This window comes from Argentina silus (genome assembly GCF_951799395.1).
Source record: "Argentina silus genome assembly, chromosome: 11".
Lineage (NCBI taxonomy): Eukaryota > Metazoa > Chordata > Actinopteri > Argentiniformes > Argentinidae > Argentina > Argentina silus.
In genome coordinates, this window is record NC_139665.1 from 2,152,956 (window position 1) to 2,175,752 (window position 22,797).

Sequence of the window (22,797 nt, forward strand, 5' to 3'; positions counted from 1 at the left end):
TGCAGCATTTTGGAGTGAATGTGACGATATCTGTAAGCATTTCTATTTGGCTCAGGTTAACAGAATGCGTGAACGACGTGAACATCCCTCTCAGATACAACCAGCAAGTCTGACCAAATAGGATTCATGAATTCACTTATTCATAATGTGTAAATGAGCACACAGTGGCTCTTCTTCAGGAAAGCATCAGACAGAAGCAGCAGGCTACATGCAGCGAGGTTAACTCAACTAAAAGATCTGCCTGTGAGGTTTTTGTCCTGCTAAGGAATGTGTGCTCTCTGTCTCCCTCTACAGGCTGCTTTGAATGCTGCATCAAGTGTCTGGGCGGGGTGCCCTACGCCTCTCTGGTGGCCACCATCCTGTGCTTCTCGGGCGTGGCTCTGTTCTGCGGGTGTGGTCACGTGGCTCTGACCGGCACTTTGACCATGCTGGAGAACCACTTCTCAAGGGTCACCACTGACCATGCGACTCTCACTGTCGTGTAAGTGTGTGTGTGTGTGTGTGTGTGTGTGTGTGTGTGTGTGAGAGAGAGAGAGAGAGCATGTCTACCACCAAGAATCAGATGATCCAATGCGTGTACATATGTCTGTGTGTGTACGTTTGACTGACAGTCCGTCTGCCTGTGCAGGGTCCAGATCATGCAGTACATCATCTACGGCATCGCCTCCTTCTTCTTTCTGTACGGGATCATCCTCCTGGCCGAGGGCTTCTACACCACCAGCGCCGTCAAGAAGGAGCTGCAGAGCGAGTTCAAGACCACAGCGTGCGGACGCTGCATCACCGCCATGGTGAGACACACACACACACACACACACACACACACACACACACACACACTCACTCACTCACTCACTCACTCACTCACTCACTCACTCACTCACTCACTCACTCACACACAAATGCACATGTGAGCATGCTGACACGTGAACACACTCACACTCACACACACACACACACACACACACACACACACACACACACACACACACACACACACACACGTGTGTGCATGTAGCTCACACAAAGCAGAGGAGAGCCCCTGAGGGAAGCTGTGGCACAGTTTGTCCTCTCTAGCCTGATTCCTCTAATTGCTGCAGATGTCCAGTAACATCAGCCTGGATGGTCTCGCTGATGGAGGGGGCGGATCCTCATATTCTGACTACTATTTGAGTAAACTTAAGCCAATCCTTGTTCATCCTACATGTAATGTGCCATTAGGACAATGTGGATGATGATCATGACGCAGAGTACGGTAACAGGGATGAGGATTGATGGTGGATGATCTTGCTTACAAAGGTCCTGGATCATTTAGGATGGTGTTTGAAGTGAATGTAATGCTAGGGTATTCACAGTGATGATGATGTTGTATGAGGGTAGTATCATACATGTGTTTTAGACTTGATGATGATGATGATGATGATGAAGATGATGATGATGATGAAGCCACTCATTCCATCGCCTCTCCTTCTCAGTTTGTGTTCCTGACTTACATCCTGGGCCTGGCGTTTCTGGGTATATTTGGCTTCACTGCGATCCCTGTCTTCCTCTTCTACAACATGTGGACCACCTGTGCCACCATGCGGTCCCCCGTGTCCAACATCACCTCTCCAGACTCCATCTGTGTGGACGTGAGGCAGTACGGTGAGGACCGTTTGCTCACCCCACTCTGACTACATGTCTACCTGTATCATAACATCATGAGTATGACCCATATCCATTGGACAGTAACTTCACTTAGAGCAGAAGAGAGTAGGTGCCACATACCATAAATATGTCCTTTGGAACCTATTACTATATCTAGGCCATTACTACGTCTTTGTTATATGACCAATATTACCATTCTGTCAAGGGTGCTAACACAAATCTCTTGTTGTTTTCATCTAGGTATTATTCCATGGAATGCAACGCCTGGCAAAGCCTGCGGATCCACACTAGGAGACATCTGCAACACTAGCGAGGTGAATACGGCAGCGTCTTCCCCTCCTCTAGACCCTGACCCTCCTCTAGACCCTGACCCTCCTCTAGACCCTGACCCTCCTCTAGACCCTGACCCTCATGCACATGATGCTGTCCTCTGTGTTTGTGTCATTATTGAGAGCTCTAATGTGAATGTACCATAAAACCATGCTAACATGACGATGCGTAGATTCTTCAACACGTTATGTGCGCTTGAAGGTGTCAACATGTTGAAAATGTCAGGACGAAAGTGATTAGCACAGTATAAAATAGAAAACAACAAAGAATGAAGAAAAATGTTTCTGATAACAAAAACAAAAACATTCTCGCAAGATTACTCTCATCACTAACTGGGGAATCTCTCCATTTTTTTTCCAGTTCTACCTGTCCTACCACCTGTACATTGTTGCGTGTGCCGGGGCTGGCGCCACCGTTATCGCATTGGTAAGCTCTCGACACCTACATCCCAACATGCTCGTGTTTTTTTTGAATTTGCATGTTGCCATAGCACGCTTATCTGTTGCCATGGAAACCCCTCCTTCACGTCTGATGGGGCCTGAAGCTGCCCTACAGCCCGTGGCTACACTGAGATCCTGAGACGGGTGCTGGAGCCCGGAGGCCAACGTAGCGCTCTTGTTCTGATATTATGACCGCAGGAGAGTAACGCCTCAAAAGCCGCCCCCCCCCCCACCAAAGGTTGGCCACAGAATTGAGAGCTAGAATGTGCCTCTATAATGTGCATGTCTCAATGGGCAGAGTGACAGGGTCACGTTCTACTGATAATTGAGTTTCTTCATCCAATCAGTGTGCTCAGCACTGGGTGACGACCTGCTTAGTAGAGTCAGGTTAATGGGGTCATAAGGCCTTGCTTTACCGTCCTTCACCGGGCGGCACTGGGGAAACCAGGCTAAAGGTTGCAATGAATGAAGCTGGGATTGCTAGCTAAGGCGGTAAAGTGCTGCTGCCCAACACAGTGTGTTATAGCAAGATACCACCAAGAGCTACTCTCTGACCTCCCTAAAGGCAGTCCGGTTGTTGGACCTGTGTCTTACTTCTGATCTCTTCCTCCACAGCTGATCTACATGATGGCCACCACGTATAACTATGCTGTTCTCAAGTTTAAGAGCCATGACAACCGCTGCATCACAACATTTTAAGAGCTTTGTAGGATTAGAAAAATAAAGAGAGAGAGAGGGAGGGAGGGAGGGAGGGAGGGAGGGAGAGAGAGAGAGAGAGAGACAGACAGAGAGAGAGAGACAGAGAGAGAGAGAGAGACAGACAGAGAGAGAGAGACAGAGAGAGAGAGACAGAGAGAGAGAGAGCAAAGGAGCAGGTAGAAATCAGACAGATGACAAGAGACAGATGAACAGAGAAACAGAGAAACAGAGAGGGGGTTCCTTGAACCAGAGAAAAGTACAGAGAAAAAAAATCCCTTTTGTGTATCTTCACATTCACAAGTGGTTAAGTATTTCTGTTTGAGGAAGTGGCACCTGTTTTGGAGGAGTTAGGGCATAGATAAAGCACCTGGCAGGGGTTGTGTTTCAGCAGCTGGGTTTTGTCTATAAGACTCACTCACAAGCTATGTAGTTATTCCTAGCTCCCCATATTGTCGGTTTTCAATACCTTTTTTGACGTTGCTAGTCAGATTTACAGTAAATGGCACAACACATAGATCTACTTTACTGTACATAACCTACTTGAGAGGCTAGTTAGCGAGTGCACCATAAGCAATCCAGAATAACATTTAAAAAAACGTGCCTTAGCCAAGTGTTGGCCCTCAGCCAGAGTTGTCTCCATGTGTAGTATGTTAAGATCACAGTTGAAGAGGCATATTCTGACCAAATATTCTCCCCAATGAGCTTACTGTAATACAGTACTATGAAGGAACGCTAGTCAAGGCTATGGTGACCAGGTGAGGAACCAGGTAAATCTGCTGTAGCTTCAGTATTAATGACGGCATGCAGAGAGACGTAGGACAGGTTTATGAAGTGGCCAGTGTAAGAGGAAATATATATTTTTGTTTGATGTGTAGTTACTTGATGTGTAGTATACCTGCTTTTGATGAGAAATGTATTTTCATTGAATTTCGTACCCTGACTTTGTGCCTGTGCAGTTGGTGAAAGGTTTAGTTCATGACAAAGTTTGTCCTTTCTGGTTTAGTCTCTTTTAGTGATATCCAGTAATTGTTACAATTTCTAAAGACTGCAAATTAAACATAAAATGTGAAGGAAAACTAAGACTATTGTCTTCTCCTTATTAGAATGTGCTCAGACATATTGTAAACAACATGTTAACTCTCTTGGTGCTTTGACTGTAAGGACTACACGTAGAACCACTTACATTAGTTTTCTGTAATTTTCTAATACTAACAAGCCATCTTAGCAAAGCTGTATTACTGTAACGCCACAATGCAAGTGGTGATGAGAAGAAACTCCTTTACCACTAATTATGACAGTAGAGCAACGATATTGCGCTCTGTCTTAACAGCATTAAAAACAGGTCTTAGCGCAAACGTGGGCATTGCCGGGGCGCTGGTGGTGGTGGTGCTTAGGGTGGGTGTGCACGTGATGGCACTTGACCTACTTATTGTCATGAACACACCCCTGCAGGATTCACCGCTTCTCCACCCACAAGATTGCAGGCGAGACAGTGCTACAGTGCTGTGCTATTTTCACATTTTCACTGTTACTCTACAGTTACCTGTAAGCTGCCTCCATTTTGTGTCAGCTGAACATAGAGCCCATAACGTGTGTGTTTGTCATGGTAGACTTGCCAACATAATACTTAACTTTACTCATTTAGCTCGCTTTGGCTAACTAACCCACTTATTGGCCAACACCCTCTGCTCTTTCACTACTCCCCTCCCTCCCTCCCTCCCTCTCTCGCCCCTCCCTCCCTCTCTCCTCCCTCCCTCTCTGCTCCCTCTCTCTCCCCTCCCTTCCTCTCTGCTCCTTCTCTCTCTGCTCCCTCCCTCTCCCCTCCCTCCCTCCCTCTCTCTCCCCTCCCTCCCTCTCTCTCTCCTCCCTCCCTCTCTGCTCCCTCCCTCTCCCCTCCCTCCCTCCTCCCTCCCTCCCTCTCTGCTCCCTCTCTCCACAGATCCACTATCTCATGATCTTGTCAGCCAACTGGGCCTACCTGAAGGGCGCCTGCAACACACACGCGTACCAGGACATCAAGACCAAGGACGACCAGGAATTGGACGTGGAAGCACGCTCCAAGGAGGGTCTCAACTCCTCCTACTCATAAGAACCGGCCAAAGCCCACCCCGCCCCCTCCCCCCAACCCCCCTTACACCTAACAACCCCCACTCCCCAACCCCCCACTCTGAGTAAACCAACACCTGGGTCTCGCTCACTGTGCCCAGACAGGGGGGAACATTTACAAATGGAGACCGTAGATGAGAGTTCTTGTTGAACGAGCTCAGGTAGTACCGTACCTCTTCTGTTTGCAAACGTCTCCTCCTGTCTGGTCTGGAGTGAATGCGTCTCGGTTTGTAACGGCCAACTGGTCCGAGCGGCACTAACACAGCTCCTAACCGCCTAACGACACGGTCACTGTCTGCACTAACTCCTGAGGAAGCCAGACAGAAACTTCCTCTTTTTTTGGTGTTTTATATATATATGAATATATTGTGCGAATGTGTATGAATGTTGTTGGTTTTTTTAATACTATATAAGTATGCCAGGTTTACTATGATCTTTTCTCTGGTATTTTCTCTCTGGTATTTCTCTCCTTTGGTTATTTCCACCCTCTTTTACATGTGTTTGTTTTTTTAATGGTAATCTTGATACGTTGCACTATTTAAGACAAAAGAAAAGAAATACATATAGAGTATAAGCACCTTAGGGTGCCTCTCATAGAAAACAACTTTAGCCTCCTTTAGAAAAGTAGCCAGTTATTCCATTATTCTAATGAGTTCTTTATTGACAGCGATTACTTTTCATGAATTCTTCATTCCACTTGAGGAAAACACATTCACTGATGTGACTGTTGCCCTAATGCAACACATCTTGTAAAAGATCCAGAGTCATGATTGGACGCGGAGGTGAACTACACTGCACTCTCCGTGTCATCGACATCGTGCTCTCTGGCTTTCAGACTGCTCCAAAACACACAAAAACACACACATAGATCTAGGTCAGGTGACCTACTTCTGCCATGTAAATGACCTATACCTCAGGTATGAAACAAAAATAAATACTCCACTAATTTAGCCCACAGACATTTCAGGACAAGACATCAGTTTAAGTCTAATGTGCATTTGTGCTACCACTCTGAACAGTGGATGCCTCTCCTTCCATCACACTGGTTTGGAATTGACATACTCTAACCTGTGATGAAGTCCACTGAACCTTAATTGGATTCTCTCATATTCCCAAAACAAACGTAAAGGGATTAAGCTGTAAATCACCTGTAAATATATGGACTGCCCCAAAAGATGTTCTGGTAAATTGTACCTCCTTATTGTGGAGGACACGGTCAATGTTTTACCATGCTGTTTTTCCCTTAATCACAAAGATGTAAATGTTCCCGTTGGAATTTGTGTTTAGCATCAATTACTAGTTCTGCATTTGATATAATTGTAATGTAACATCTTTAAATGGTATATTGTGAGAGGGAAGCAAATACAGTATAGTCATCATGAGGAACTGAGGTTCTGGTATTGTAAACATTTCAAAATGTGAAAAAAATGTTGTATAAAGAAATTGTTTTAAATGTTTTATCAGTTGTAGGCCGCCAGCTGAATCTTTCCCTGTGATGAGGTAATGAACTACTTGACTTTGATTTTTGGAAATTGTTTGTGATTATTTTACTATATGGCAAACCAAATGGTTGACTTTCAAGCTCTATGGTTGGCTCTCACTGAGTCACATGTTCAGGCCTGTTATGTGAGCCACAGAGACTGTTTGGTGTTTACAATATGATAATAACAAGTCAGGAATTTTCATATATCGATTTTGTTATCAGATATCATTTAATTGTTATAACCTATACTCTATAGATTATCACCGGTTAGTGAACTTCCTCAAAACAGTGAAACGATGATTACTTTAACTTTCATGAAAAGCATGTCAGTATTGTCCACGTGTGCAAATGTCTAAATACTGAAAAGAGGACTATATTGCCATGTGTGTTATGTTTGATATACGTGCTTTGCCGCTGGGTGATGTAGGCAAACTCACGTTCGATTTCCTATAAGAAGGTGCGTGTCAGGGTGTCTCGTCGTTTCCTCGTTATTGCATGAAGGAGACATGACTGTGTCTTTGCAGTTTTTCAGGTGATGTGTAGTCAATTGTACTGACAATTATGGTAGGCAGTGTTTGCCCCCCCCCCCCCACACACTCTTTTTTAAAGAAATCCATTGTACTTTGATGGCATTGTAGTCCCTGTAGTTGTTTCATTATTGTTTTTTTTTAAGTTTTGAATAGTTATATGACTCCTGTATAGTGATGATTTTTGTAACCTTCTCTAGTAAAACCGATATTTTTTATTATCGTGAAAATTCTTCTGTCTTTTTCTTGCAAATATGCGCTTTTGTGAATTGAGACACATGCGATTGTTTTACAGCTGCCATCATCCTTCTCCACCAGAACTACACTGAAGGAACAACCTAATATGTCTCTGCAAAAGTAACGGTCATTGACACGATACTATGGCTTTACTTGAACCTCTGTTCATTTTTAATTAGCTTAGATCCTAAGGTAGATGTTTTATTGTTGTTCATGGTGTGTAAAATGTAGGCTTTGAAGCTTGCAACTCAAGGAAGATGACTACAATAATGCTCACCATACCAGAGAGAAAGAACATGGTAGGTGGTCTTGTTTCTGTTGAGATTTGTGATGTATTGATGCCACCTGGTGGGCTCATGTTAACACTTTGGGAACAACTGTGTGTCCATCAGAATGATTCCCTTGCCATTACAGCGCCGTCAGGAAGGATTCACCCCCCTGGACTTTTTCCACATGTTGTTATGTTACAACCTGACTTTAAAATAGATTTAATAGCTTTTTGTTGTCACTGATCTATACAACCGAGTGGCCAAAGAGAATCCCTTAATGAGAAAAAAAATCTTAACTTAATTCAAGTGACACAGCAAATAAAGTAGCTGGAAATGTGTTAATTTGGTTTTACTACAAAGCATTAATTTTGATGCAAATCCAGCACATGCAATTCAGTTTCCACACCATCCCTTGTGTGAAGAACAGTGGTAGCTGCATTATGTTATGGGTATGCTTGCCACGGGCAGGGAGTTTGCCAGGATCAAGAGAAAATGATGAAATTTGCTGAGTTGGAAGTGACAGCCTAATCCACACAGTGTGTAATTGATTCCTATGCAATTCAGAGACCCTATAAAAAAGATATTCATTCGGAAATCACATGATCACACATCCGTGTATCAATGCACTCAGTGGGACTCAATTCAACTCATTGAGTGACTTGTTGAAGACATTCTTGCATTTGAGCTAATTTTAGGAGTGTCACAGCAGATCTGATCCAAAGACTCCAGAGATCAAAACTGACAAACTTGAGTAAACTGGACTCAGAGACTCTCAATTATCAACTTTATTTCAACACACACAAGACAGTTAGTGTTCATGGTTGTTCATGTTTTAATGCAAAACACAGTAGAAATTACTGGTAGTCATTTGAAAACAAACATGTCACACAAGACGCCTGGGGCTTACGTACACAGACGTCAGCAGATATAATACACTTAGCAAATAAACCCTGGAATGAGTTGGATTTGACCCATCCACTAAACTGTTGGTCCAGATTTTCAGGCATTAGCGCATTCAATACTCATCCACTTCCACAACGCTCTGAAAGGTTAACAGCATACAGTCCTGAGAGGCATCATGTGCTGGTTTGCATAGGGAGTGACTGAAAAAACAGAAACAGTTATTGGAGTTGAAAGACCCGTTTACAGTAAGACTGATCTGCACACTCCATCGCAATGAAAAGGCTAATGAGAACTGCCATTTTAGCACGAAGGCTAAAAAGGCTTTCAACAGTTGATCTTGAAATTGGATTCTATTTTTTAAAGCTCTTACAGTTATGAATTCAGCCATGACTATACCGATGGGAGCAGACTGAGCAGAAATCCATTCAATGTAGGTCTGTGATACGAGCAATGTTCAGCTGCACATTGACACTGTCATAATCTGGGCTACATGGCTGGCTCAACATCTTTATAATCAGCCTGTCAAATGAGAATTAGAGACATTGTTTGGACAAGAAATATCAAAGTTCTCCAGGCAACTACAAGACCTGCATTCTTCTCCCAATTGTGCAATAGTGAGAACCATCAGTTTCATCCCACTCCCACCCCACTTACTATAGGCTACTTGTCAATCAATGCACTAACATCACTAAATTACTACAAAAGGTTTACTTTACAAATCAACAATATTAATATCATAAGTTTGGCACAGTTAGCCCATTGGATAGAAAGTGATTGTTATTAATTTAAAAAATAGAGAACATTAAGTCATTTCCTAGTACGATTACTGTATATTTTGATCTGCACAGAAGTGCATCTCTTGGAAGGAAGAATGCAGAAGTAAGACAACCTCCATCATAGTAGTCACTGAAAAATACTCTGCAGCAAAAAGGAATGTAAGCCAGCAGCTCTGTGCCCAGTCTGAGTGTTCAAACTGCTCATGTAGAAGATTCCATATGTACTGCAAGTGAAGTGCGTTTGATGTGATCATGAGCGGTGTGTGTGTGTGTGTGTGTGTGTGTGTGTGAGAACATGCACGTGTGCTTGCTTACATAATAGTCGTGTTTAGAACAGTGCAATATGGTGGTCTCATGAGAATGTGAGTGTGTGAGAGCACAAAGCTGAGTATGAGTGTTATGGGTGAAAATCAAGGGTGTAACACGGTGCAGAGCGGGTGAATTAACCACAGATGGAAAGGGTCAACTAAAAGTAGGCCGTTGTTTGCATAAGCAAAGTCAAAGTCACAGCCGACAGTAGAATCATTAAACCCAATGGCTAGAGAGAGAAAGAGAGAGTTGAGCGGCAGCAGTTTTAACAATTACCCCCCTGTCTGTTTAATAAGAGTCCATTACGACCAGAATCCCACCACCCTTCTCAGCAGCATGAGGAGCCGGAGCGCGGCTTCCTGTGCAGGTCCACCGTGTCCGTGGGAATGAGGTGCTCCGCCCGGTCCTCCGACGCCAACACGCGCCGCACGGCGTCCTCGAACGCTGCCGCCACGTTAGTGGAGTCTTTGGCGCTCGTCTCGAAGTACGGGTGGCCGCCGTTCTCCCGGCACCACTGGCGGGCGTCCTCGCCGGACACCTGGCGCTCGGGCACATCCAGCTTGTTGCCTAGCACCACAAAGGGGAAGGCCTCGGGGTCCTTGACGTCAGCGTAGTAAGCAAACTCCTTCTTCCAGTTGGCCAGGTTGTAGAAGCTCTGCCCGTCGTCCACGCTGAAGGTGAGCAGGCAGCAGTCGGAGCCGCGGTAGAAGGGGGTCCGCAGGCTGCGGAAGCGCTCCTGGCCCGCCGTGTCCCAGATCTGGAGTGTGACCGTGCGTCCGTCCACCACCAGCTCCTTGTTGAGGAACTCCACGCCGATGGTGTGGAAGAGGTGCGTGTCAAACTTGTTGGTGACGTAGCGGTTCATGAGCGAAGACTTGCCCACGCCGCCGTCCCCCAGGAGGATGACCTTCAGCAGGGAGGACTTGGAGGTCATGGCTAGGCAGGGTGGAGGATGGTCTGAGAAGCAACCTGAGACGGATGGGTTGAATTTGTTTAAAATTATGGCTAAAATGCCTCTTTGAAAGTTTCAGTTTCAGAATGCATAAGAGATCTGGGGGAACCTCCTCAGCTGTGTCCAAGTGGCCGTCAACCCTCCTATTCTGGGTGCTGCAGCCTATTCACTACACTGACATACGTTCATACAGTGTCTGCATCACATGACCCATGGCTTTCAGAAGCCCTTTTTGCCATTAGCGTTACAATTATATAATACATTTTTGTTAAATTATTTATGCTTCCTGTTTCACTAATGCAATAGGCCTACACACGAGGGGCTGCAGTAGCGTCCACAATAGCATTGTTTCAAGTTGACCTGGGCCACTGCTAGGAAATGACCCACAATTAACATTTCTTACCGTTATTTCTCAGGGCAAACCATAGTTCAGCACCTGTAAGAAAGCAAAATGAATAAAATAAAAATGAATGTCAGGCCTGCTTCATGTCAAAGAATTCTGCTAAGTTCCTTTCAAACTGCTCTGTAGTTGTTGACGAATGTTGCCCTTATGGGTGTCTGAGATGGGCATTAAAATTCCAACTGTATACACAACAGAGGATTAGGCTCGGCCAAACCAAGTTGTTGACTATTAATCCAGTAACACACTTCAGAGTTAAAGCTAAATATGACAATTCAACCAACATGCCAGACCAACCTCTTGGGTGAGCAGTAGAAAGTTAACCCCCTGCAGGGGGCCCTTGTAAGTGAGAAGGATCAAGTGATTCAATCCAATCTCATCTCCTCACAACTCAACTCACGCCCACAGCATTAATTTAATCAGTGGTTCTGATAGCGTTATCTTCAGTGTCTCTCTCTGTCTCTCAAAGGAAACACTCACCACAACTTAGATTAGCCTACATCTCAGAACATTGTGACAAGACTGCCCCTTAATTCTACACTGTACCACTGACCTCCGCGTGGAACGCAGCTTGCTACAGCCTCCATCTCCTGCCCTGCATTTCCGCATTAACATCCCAAATGGAGACGCAGTAGCTGGCTCACCATGCAATTAGGTCAAAGCGAACAGACACAGCTTGTTAGTCAAATTGGTTGATGGGAAACTCTTTTCAGAGACTTTGCCATTGTTTGCTTCAGCCATCATCTAGGACTGCTCTGTGCAATGCATACCTCTTAAAACGGAAAACAAATCATTGCTGTGCTGCATCAATGGCCACACACACACACACACACACACAGTCATGTGCCCATATCACAGAGTAGGTCTCACCAGTCACAAGATTTAAAGGGGAAGTGCTTGAGGTTAGCTGAAACATATTTCAGGAGTAGAATATGAGCACTGTCAGTACGATGCATCTATTCATGACCCAGTACAGAACTGTGGAGCTGCAAAGTAGAAAATAAGGCATTTGACAAAACCCTCGTCTTGTCCCTTGTGGCCTACTGACCATCTCAATAAACCAAACGCGGGGACAGGCTCGGCCTGGAGGAAACACCGGAGGAAGGCTGGCTTAATAACCCAAACGGGGGACAGGCTCGGCCTGGAGGAGACACCGGAGGAAGGCTGGCTTAATAACCCAAACGGGGGACAGGCTCGGCCTGGAGGAAACACCGGAGGAAGGCTGGCTTAATAAACCAAACGGGGGACAGGCTCGGCCTGGAGGAGACACCGGAGGAAGGCTGGCTTAATAACCCAAACGGGGGACAGGCTCGGCCTGGAGGAAACACCGGAGGAAGGCTGGCTTAATAAACCAAACGCGGGGACAGGCTCGGCCTGGAGGAGACACCGGAGGAAGGCTGGCTTAATAAACCAAACGGGGGACAGGCTCGGCCTGGAGGAAACACCGGAGGAAGGCTGGCTTAATAAACCAAACGGGGGACAGGCTCGGCCTGGAGGAGACACCGGAGGAAGGCTGGCTTAATAAACCAAACGGGGGACAGGCTCGGCCTGGAGGAGACACCGGAGGAAGGCTGGCTTAATAACCCAAACGGGGGACAGGCTCGGCCTGGAGGAGACACCGGAGGAAGGCTGGCTTAATAACCCGTTAATGACTCCGCCGACACACCTGGAAGAGCACCTATGACGCGGGGCGAGGCCAACTGGCACACCGCTGGCAAACATTGTTAGATAGATAGATAGATAGATAGATAGATAGATAGATAGATAGATAGATAGATAGATAGATAGATAGCAGACGTCTAACACGACCTAAACCGCAAGTAAATGAGTAACATAGGTCGTAGTTGGCAGCCTGGACATTGAACCTAGAACATTAACATTAACAGTTGCAGGGTTTATGATATTCATGCGCGTCAACATCAGCTGTCCACCTTCTGATTAGCTGGCTAGTATGCTATCGCTAGCTGACTTCGGCTACCTAACGAACCCAATTCCAGTATAAATCAGCACGTTCCCAAAGCTGAGACACCTCCAGATTGAACACTCACCTTTACAAAACCCAACTTATGTCGCTGACCGTGTCGAGGCCTCAGCGTTGAAGAGCTTCTCCTGCGGGCCGCGGCGCCGCTCGTCTCAACGTCCTCCCGCCGCGCGCTGCCCGGTGACATGGCGCGCGCCGCGGGGCGGGACCGACGCTCATGTGACCCGGATGGCCACGCCCCCTCCTGTCGTCCGCCACCGTGCTTCTCGATCGGGAAAAAGATATCGATGTCGTTTTGTCTTTCCAATTCAAAATATGCACGTACACGAATGTCCCTTTGGAGACACATTCACCTGACCACACCCACACACCGAGACACCGATTCAGGATCCCGTCCCGTGGTGGAAGGAGAAGGGTCTCTCTCTCTGTACCAATATAATGACGACGTCATGGCGATACAGACTCTCCCCTAAGCCCTATGATATGATCCGCTGGAATACTGTACTATTCTGGTGGTGGGAAAAGTATGGACAAGTATGTCGAATCGTGTAACACCTCCAACATTTTTGGTGTGTCTGCATTGTGTTCGTGTAGGACAGGAGAATGTGTTTCTAACGGAAAGCAGGAGGACATTCCACTTGATAAATGTTATCAGTGGGGTGTATGCAGACAAACTGTGATATCAGAGTGTGCATTTTATGCCTGTACAGTGTACACCTATACTTCAAAGTACCACTTCATGCCTGCGGTGTGTGAATGTGTGGGAGAGAAACAGTTACCACACACACAGTGATTGAGAAAGTAAAAAGCTGAATGTAAACAAAGCAGTAGAGTATCAGGAAGATAAGGAAGTGGACTTTGGGATTGCCACTCCTGTAGATAGCTGATAAAACACAGTAGTATCTACAATGACTCAGACATCTGTACTTCTCTTAGATTGAAGAAAACACACAGATGTACAAAGACAAATAACAGACACACTGACAGACAAAGAACACATTATAGACAGGGGTCATCTTCTGTAAAGATTATGATCTACATTACAATTTTAAATGGTCATGGCAATGCACCAGTCTGTCCAGTACAGTATATGCTTTCCCTCCTCTTGAGATTTATAGTACAATGGTTCAATGGTGACCAGGCATATTTGTACATGTTGAATAAAGACGCAACATCATAGCCACCCTAGTATTCCCACACTGTATGCACAAAGAGCAGACCTACAGGTTATAAAGCCAACTTGTTCTTATTTACCTAGTTACTAGGATCTTTCTGGAATGTTTCACTGTCATCACGATGATGTCATTAGCCCTAGCTGTGCAGAGAGTGAAGGAGCATGGGAGATCAGCCCCCCCAGGGGCCGGGTCTTGGGCAGATTACAGAGTCACATGCCCACTGTGCTGCTCACAGGGTCACATGTCCACAGGAAGGCCACATGGGTTTACTCAGTGACTGTGTTGATAGGTATCTCTGCCTGGTTTACTGCCTCACATTCATGTCATAAGAGCGGGTCTGTTCTCACATGAACCCCAAAGCCACAGTTGCCTCTGTATGCCATGAAGATAATGAATGAAAAAGAGAGAGTTGAGTGTGTTGAAATGCGAGGCTTTTTCAAAGGCATCTTCCAGGTTTTATAAGACAGACGGGTTGGTGTGATGAGACCGTCAGAGGCAGCCCCAGCCACTGTGGTACCACTGCTCCCCACATCCACTACAGGTCACAAAGGTCATGGCGTCCTCATCAGGGCTGCCACGGCGCACCCAAGCAGGCAGGAACAGCGTCCCCCGAGAGACCTGGGTCACCCTGCAGTCGGCACCCTCACATCTCCTGCAGCGCAGCTTCCGTGTCGGCGTCCCCTCCACCCCGAGGGGAAGCTGCCGCTCGCTCACACCCTGGGATGAGTACTCCTCCCTCAGGCGTCGGAGTTCCTCACTCGCCATTTCCTGAACTGACATCTGGGCAAAAGCCTCCGCCCCCAGGTCGCCGCTCAGAAGACCCAGGCGAAGGTGGCAGCTCCTGGGGTTCCTTAGGTTGGCCACCTTACTCCTCACGCAGGCCTTGTATTTGGCCTGGTTCACACCGTGGAGGGTGTAGATGTGCTGCTCAATGTCACCGGCCAGCTCTGTGGTCTTCCCCTCTTGTTCTGACCCCTCCTGTTCCGAGCCTTCCGGACCGAGGGCGCTGAGGAGCAGCTGGACACACTTGGACCTCAGGGCTAAGGACTGGTCACAGCAAGGAGGGGTAGACTGGGCGGTGGTGGCAGGAGTTCTTGAACCCCCCGCGAGGGAGTGCAGTGTTGAGCCTGAGGAAGAACGGCCACCTTCCTGTAATGATGACAGCCCATCTCCTGTGGCTCCCTCACACTCATCTCTGTTTAGGAGTGTTCTGTCCAGTCTGGACCCGGTATAGGTCACCTCCTGCTCGGGAACCTCACCTTGCTCCAATGCTTTACTAGTATCACCAGCGCAGAGGTCACCCCTGTCCCCCAGCCAAGCTTTGCCAGCCAATGTCTCCTTAGTCTTTTCAACAACACTGACTTTTTCACTGATTTTATCTTCTGACATGTCATTAGGGTGACTGTACATTTTTTTCCATTTTGACAGCAAACACTTGACTGTTTTCTTCACCGGAGGGTCGGAGCAGGTTTTCAGGACTCTGTAAAGGACCCTGACGATGTCTGTCCCTTGCAGCTGCTCAAGAGACACACAGGCACTGTCAAGGATGATCAGGAGAGGCATGACATTTCCATAGTTTCTGTCCTTGTTGTATTTTTCAATATGGATGGCATGACAAATGATTTGTTTTGAATCCATGTTCAAGACACTGTGGAGTGAAAAAAAATACAACAATTTGTATTAAACGTCAGAAAAGCTACAGCACATGCTATAAATAAATATAATAATAGCAGGTAATAGCCATTCAGTACATTTGTTTGCTAACCTCTATGTCTTTCATTTCACTCAAGGCAACTCCATTACACCACATACTATGGCATCATAGAACGTGTCTAAACCTGCCACATATTTGGCAAGGTGTTGAAATAGTTAAGGGGAGGTCAACGTCAATGTTTGGCGTTCATAAAAATACAGGAACCAATAATAAAGTAGACCTAATTAAAGATCCCAAATGATCTATTGGATCCGTAAGTCTTAACGCAACGAAAGCAACTCCTTTCATACCCTTTCTGTTCGACAAATTCACCACCACATAATCAGCCGCCATATTTGTTGGAATTCAGTTTCAAGAGAAGGGACCGATAGTGCCGCTAGAGGGCAGACTTCCACTAGAGGGCAGACTTCCACTAGAGGGCAGACTTCCACTAGAGGGCAGACTTCCACTAGAGGGCAGACTTCCACTAGAGGGCAGACTTCCACTAGAGGGCAGACTTCCACTAGAGGGCAGACTTTCACTAGAGGGCAGACTTCCACTAGAGGGCAGACTTCCACTAGAAACATACAGCGAAGGCTGCTCAGCCAAAGAACGGAGCCATTGCCTCATACGTTGACATTTATAGAGAAGCTAAAAGTAATTTGATGCTATTGAGTGTTATAAAAGCAAAACATGTTTTAAACTTTCAAATAAGTATATTGATGACACACTTCGCTTATAATAAGCCAGATGATGCTTTTACAGTAATCCTTGGTTGTGTTGCTTTTGGACTTTATGCTTAGGAGAAGTAAACAGAACTAGGCCACATGCAGGAGCCACATCTCTTATTTATATATTAAAAATATGCATATTTTTCCTTTATTCATCATGGTAATTGAAAGAAAGTAAACCTTTTGAGTCTTATTATGGTAGCGGATAAAGTAAAGACAGTTTGGTTGGTTGGATGATTGGATGAATTTATAGATGACAGACAGTTAGATAGATCTACAGGATAGATAGATGAGAGAAGGTTAGATAGATAGATAGATAGATAGATAGATAGATAGATAGATAGATAGATAGATAGATAGATAGACAGATAGATGAGAGAAGGTTAGACAGACAGATAGACAGACAGACAGACAGACAGACAGATAGATAGATAGATATAAATGACAATACTTTTTATACATAGAAAACAGCTAAGTTAGGCAATATGCAGAGACATCTTGAGTGCAAAGGTGAAATACTCAAGATGTCTCTGCATATTGCCTAATTTAGCTAGCTTACTCAAGAGGCTATTAGCTAGTGACAACGTCAATATGATCCTTTGTGCTGTCTGGGATTAAGCAGTGAATATGGGCTAGGTGTAGGCCTCCTACGTATTATTATTTTCTACAGTTAAATATGGGCGGTGTGCCTGAAACTCCCAGGCAGATTTTTCATCACAGTACGTCACTGGACATGAATGGTTAGGTAGATGTGCACAAGCTTGTCCCCTTCAAAGAGGACAGAGCGCCTATCGCCCTGCTGGCCTGCGTCTTTTCCCCTTGGATTGATCACACACCCGAGAACGCACTGTGCAACGAGGGAATAATGCTTCATAAATGTTGTGAATCCAAATCTGACCACAACTGTGGTTTATGCAATTCATTCATAGAGCGTAGGCTACATGAATGAGTCATAGCAAGACATACAGAGGACAAGTAATGACAGTTCACAATCCAGTATGTGGGCTGAATGAAATAACAGACTGGTAAAGCTCGTTGGCTTGTAAAGGAGGCTTAATTAACCAACGGAATTCAATCTTGGGTACTGCTGTCATGCTCTTTCTTGCGTCATGGTAACGCCAACGGCTTACATAAAGCATTCAGAGTCAGCTTGCGGTTGCTTTCATGCTACTGTTGATACACTGCACATCTGTACATATCTGTACATATCTGTTTATACTGTTCATACGGCATTCCATATTTATTCTGTTTATTTACTTTGCTTTAATGTTACTGTTAATACATATATACTGCTTATACTGCACTGCTTATACAGCTCATATGCTGCTTATACTGTTCATACTGCATTCTATTTATTCTGCTTATAATGTTACTGCTAATACATATACTGCTACACTGCACTACTTATACTGCACTACCTGTATATATTGTTCACACTGCACTTTTCTTTAGACGCTAACTGCATTTCGTTGTCTCTGTACTTGTACTCTGCACAATGACAATAAAGTTGAATCTAATCTAATCTAATCCAATGAAATGCCTATGCACTACTTATAAATGCATTATGATCAGGTTATGGATGTGACATGAAGTCATTACGTCAGTACCCTTTAAATAAAGTGTTACCGAAAAGTCTCACCAAAGACCTGAGCCAAACTCTCGGTTCCAAGATGAAAGGCTGAAAGAAGACATTAGGGATCAGCCTTATCAGTGGCACAGGCACAGCTAAGGCAGGACGGCCAGCAGGTTGACTGAGTCGGTTATTGTGAAGTTATCCAGGACAAGGTTAAAAACACACACGCACACACACACACACACACACACACACACACACACACACACACACACACACACACACAGAAAGACCATGAAGTCTGTTATTATGTAACTTACCTACATTACATAAGCAGTTATGCACAAAGCTTTTAGTTAACAGAGAATGAATGAGGGGTGAAAAGTGGGATTTGGGAAACATGTGCAGCTGCACCCATTGGCTACAGAAGGTAAAGGCCTTAAGGAATATATTAACTACTTATGTGAGCCCTTGGTAACTATGTGAGCCCTTGATAACTATGTCAAATGCATGTTTTCAACATCACAGACAGGCAGTGGTGGCGTACACAGGCCGAGTAGTTTTCAAGTCGGGCCCTAAAACCATTCTCAAAAACAGACAGCTCATCCTCAGTGTGTGGTGAGGGCCCACTCCCCTTCCTTTGTGTGAATGAGGAAAGAGATGGGTGGGGTCGGGTTGGTCTGAGGGGAAAACCTCTTATAGCACAACAAGTACTGGCCTCTCTCTGTTCTAACTGCAATCAGAAATGACTGGAATTCCTGAAATGCCGCATAAGGCATCTGTGGATCTTATCAAATAATTTGCTTGGCCTTCTGCTGCAGTCCAGCCTGCATGGACTTGTGCATCTTCTGTACGTGGGAATGGAATTTTACCAGCGGGAAGTGATCTTCCTGCTCTTACATCTTTGAGCCACAAGGGGTCCCTCTCTGCCTTGTGATTTCACCATAGAGCTTAGAGGAAGGAGTGCGTTATCAAATCCTGCTTTGTCTCCTCCCTCCATCACACACGCATTTGCAAGTGCCCCCCCCCCCCCCCCCCCCCCCCGCGCCCAATACCTCTGCCTGAGAGGGGGGGGGGGGGGCTGTTAAAGTGATAAGGTTCATATAAGTGGGCGGAATTGTGTAATGTGGCCCTAAGCCCCCACTCCTTAATCCAAAACATTCCCATTGTCTGCACCAAGTATGAAAGAAGGTTACTTCCCATAAGATTGTACAACGGAAAAAATATAAGATAATGCATTCCTTTTAGTCTTATTCTGTGCCTCCTGTAGGTTTACTGATAAAGGTACCCTCAGAGAATACCTGAAAATGTTTACATTTTAACCCTCAGGTTTTTTTTAAACTGTCAATCATGCTATTCAGTGAGATGCTTATGCCAGTCACGCCCACAGATGTGACACTATGCTAGATGAATACAGCAGGTCTTGCGATGTCGTTTTAGACCAGTCTCTCGTGTGCCACCTAAGCTGACAACAGACAGCAGTGATGCAAGAAGCTGAGACCACTGCAGAAACGAGGGGCTGACTAGCAGACGGGAAGGTATCGTGGTTCTCATGTCGGCAACAAGGCCCTAGCAACAAGGCCCTTGCACAGTGATGCTGAACATTCTGAATCCCTGAACATTCTGCATCTCTCTATCAGAGGAGAGATGGACTAATGCAGCACAGTGGACAGGACGCCTACAATGGTCAACACCCCACCCAGGGGGTGTGGGTGTGGGTGTGGGTGAGGACGGGGGGGATATTTAGTCTTCCCATTATCACCCCTGCCTGCCTATCCTCCATGTACCGTGTGTCTGGGTTTGCAAACATAACCTCAGCAATCATTTACCACAGAAAGCGATTGGCCGGCCTGTCTGTTGTGTTTGACATTCCTCTCAAACTGCAACGCTTCATTCAGGAAATGAGACTCTGTAAACAGGCAGCAGCTACAAACTATGGGTTGTTTTGTCTGCATGGGGTAACGCTTGTGTTGGTCTGATAACATGAGCCCTGTGTAAGTAATGGGACAGTGAGGCATTTTTTATTATGATGGATTTTAAATCAAACAGTTACTCTGAGGTTAAAGTTAAGTATCTGTGTACCTGAAATAGGGGGACTATGCATAGAAAGCGGTGAAATGTCTGAATGGTGAAACCAATATGTACACAAATACCAATGAAATAAAAGCTGAGTATCTCTATTTCCACTTCATAGTAATTGTCTGATTTCAAATCCAAACTTTTGGAGTGTGGAGCAAAAAGAACAGATGCTTCCCTGCCCCGTTACTTACTACGGCGCTGCAGCTGAGGACAGGGATTAACAGCTGGCCACCCGCACGTCGCTGGTTCGAATCGCGTTATGGACGACAATATTTGCTAATTGTTGTTGCTAATGAACATTTTTGCTAATGCCTTCCCCTGATAACTTACCCTTACCTTAACCACTCACGGTTTATGGCTAATACGACAGGCCTTCTCAGGACAGCCGTTCCACTCCCTGTGTTTCCCATTCAAGTGAGTAAAACGTGCAGTGACCACAGGGGGCGCACCTCAGTAAGGAGCAGTAAGGACAGTTAACATGAGGGTAATGCAGCTAAAAAGCTAACAATCAATTACCAAAATGTATTCAAAAAGGGTGTTTCTTGTCTGTTTGGAGCTCATGTATTTTCCCTTACTGTCTTTTGCACCCCCTGCTGGTACCAAATATAATGTTTTACGGGAATGGGAGTTCTCCTGTATGTATATAGATTATTTGCTAATACTGCTAAACCGCCACACAATTCGAGTAAGTCACGCAAATTCACTTTCCTTCACGTAACGTATATTCAGTTTTATCGTCAAAAGATCTCTCTCATGCGTCAACCAGGACAAGCAATTGAGAATGCGTACCATCGTGTATAGGTACGCGATTTCATGAGGAGATGTTACACATAGAGCATGTCTGACGCTGTATTTAAGGTTCTGTTCAATTGACCACATTGATTCATTGATTCTTCGCATTGTTTTCCCATGAACTCCCATCTGAAATGTACGTGCCTGGTCTCATGAGACACCCACCTTATATCCTACCGCAATGCTGAGATCCTCTGTAGTATGGAAGGCCCAAAGTGTGTGCAAGTATACCTATCCATCTAATGTGGTCACTGTAATTTTGTATTAAATGTTATTTAAGTAATATGAAAACGTGTCCGGTTCTTTTTTAGCTATATTCAATGAATAAAGTGCATCCAAACTATCCCTTGGCGTCCCTTTGAGTGTATCATAAAACATTTCACATATGGTAACCACACAGGAAAATGATACCCATACACTGTACCTGGTTGGTATTACCCCACTTATAAGACCTATACCATATAGTATCATTTCTGCAAATGACAACACAATAGGCTACTATTCCTACACTGATTGTCACACATACTACTCCACTCTCCACTTCTCCTATCTTGAACAGAGTATAAACTTTAACCCCATGTATAGACCATGGGAGTGGAGGAACTGTCCCAAATGAGGTTATTTATCTACATATATGACTCTGTGTACACAGGTGCGATTGATAATACAGGTCTGATAAGGGTCCAGACAGGAGGGCTTTGTTTTGAAGGGTCACGCCCAGTGTGTTCGTGGCCACCACACATATTATATAACAGGGTCATTGTGTTGTGGTGAAATATCAATTGCCCTGTGTTGCTCCACCCACTTTAGAATCACAATTTCATTAATGTCTGTGACTGTGACTGATTTTCAAACACTATTTGTGTGGGTTGTGGGCACTTAGAGCTCGAAACAGATTAGATTTGTATGAGCTACATGTGGTAGCGTGAATGCAGATTATGAATGTAACATAACAACATTGTCTCCATCTCTTTGCCTTACCCCTCTGTATATATCATTGTCCATAAGAGGACAGGAAAGAGGCAGAATGTACTGTACTGCTTTCGTTTTTGGCCTGCCCCCCACCCCCTCTCTCTGGTAATTTCCGTTGGGTGATTGAGCATGAATACCAAATATCCCACAGTGAGGATTCTTGGGCCTGTGGCGTGTCGAGGAGGACACTCCTCAACTTCTCCCTCCCTACTACCTCCTGTCCCCTCCTCCACCTCCTCCACCACCACTCCTCAACTTCTCCCTCCCTACTACCGCCTGTCCCCTCCTCCTCCTCCACCACCACTCCTCCCCCTCCTCCTCCTCCACCACCACTCCTCCCCCTCCACCACCACTCCTCCTCCTCCACCACCACCACTCCTCCACTGCTGATTTCCCAACTCAGTGCATTCCTTGGCATCCCTCCCTCCTCACAGCGCCCCTCCTCCCTTCTACAGTCAGATCGATGTACTAAAGGCACACAACAGCTCTGATGGCTTCATTCACAGGGCTGACACAATGAAACAAGAGTAGAGATAGTGGGTAGACAGTGGAGAGAGAGTATTATTATTTTTAAAAGGGGGGGGGTGGTTTGTGGGGGGGAGGGGGGGTAAGAGATGAAAGGAAAGACAACGAGCAGAGCGTTCTTTCTGCATGACTGATTCTTTTGTTTTTGATGCAGTCTGTTAGATCAATTGTCAACTGTAAGACAGGATCTTAAGAGGGCTA

General features: G+C 45.4%; 3 protein-coding genes across 4 annotated transcripts in view; 1 reads left to right on the top strand and 2 right to left on the bottom strand.

The window, feature by feature from the left end:
* gpm6ba (glycoprotein M6Ba) overlaps positions 1-5,202 on the top strand; it is a gene marked incomplete at both ends in the record, with an annotated part of 15,455 nt that extends 10,253 nt beyond the window's left edge. Inside the window, 6 exons of the mRNA XM_083679906.1 lie at positions 295-481; positions 629-788; positions 1,473-1,641; positions 1,885-1,958; positions 2,335-2,400; positions 5,053-5,202. Of these exons, the coding sequence (XP_083536032.1) occupies positions 295-481; positions 629-788; positions 1,473-1,641; positions 1,885-1,958; positions 2,335-2,400; positions 5,053-5,202 (806 nt within the window). The remainder of the gene's footprint in view (positions 1-294; positions 482-628; positions 789-1,472; positions 1,642-1,884; positions 1,959-2,334; positions 2,401-5,052) is intronic.
* Positions 5,203-8,502: 3,300 nt separating this feature from the next.
* On the bottom strand, positions 8,503-13,235 carry LOC310812014 (ras-related protein Rab-9A-like). Its single transcript, XM_083680402.1, has 3 exons — positions 13,124-13,235; positions 11,079-11,111; positions 8,503-10,692 (listed from the first exon to the last, which is right to left on the bottom strand). Exon 3 carries the CDS (start codon positions 10,655-10,657, stop codon positions 10,052-10,054), a length of 606 nt encoding a protein of 201 aa, XP_083536528.1. The 5' UTR covers positions 10,658-10,692; positions 11,079-11,111; positions 13,124-13,235; the 3' UTR covers positions 8,503-10,051.
* Positions 13,236-13,897: 662 nt separating this feature from the next.
* Positions 13,898-16,285, bottom strand: tceanc (transcription elongation factor A N-terminal and central domain containing). Of its 2 annotated transcripts, none has more exons than XM_083680066.1 (2): positions 16,236-16,285; positions 13,898-15,879 (listed from the first exon to the last, which is right to left on the bottom strand). In XM_083680066.1, the coding sequence occupies exon 2, from the start codon at positions 15,867-15,869 to the stop codon at positions 14,721-14,723; it is 1,149 nt and encodes a 382-aa protein (XP_083536192.1). In that variant the 5' UTR covers positions 15,870-15,879; positions 16,236-16,285; the 3' UTR covers positions 13,898-14,720. The 2 variants fall into 2 exon arrangements, with proteins under 2 accessions (XP_083536192.1, XP_083536193.1); XM_083680067.1 differs by lacking the exon at positions 16,236-16,285 and adding an exon at positions 15,997-16,058.
* Between the last annotated feature and the right edge of the window lie 6,512 nt (positions 16,286-22,797).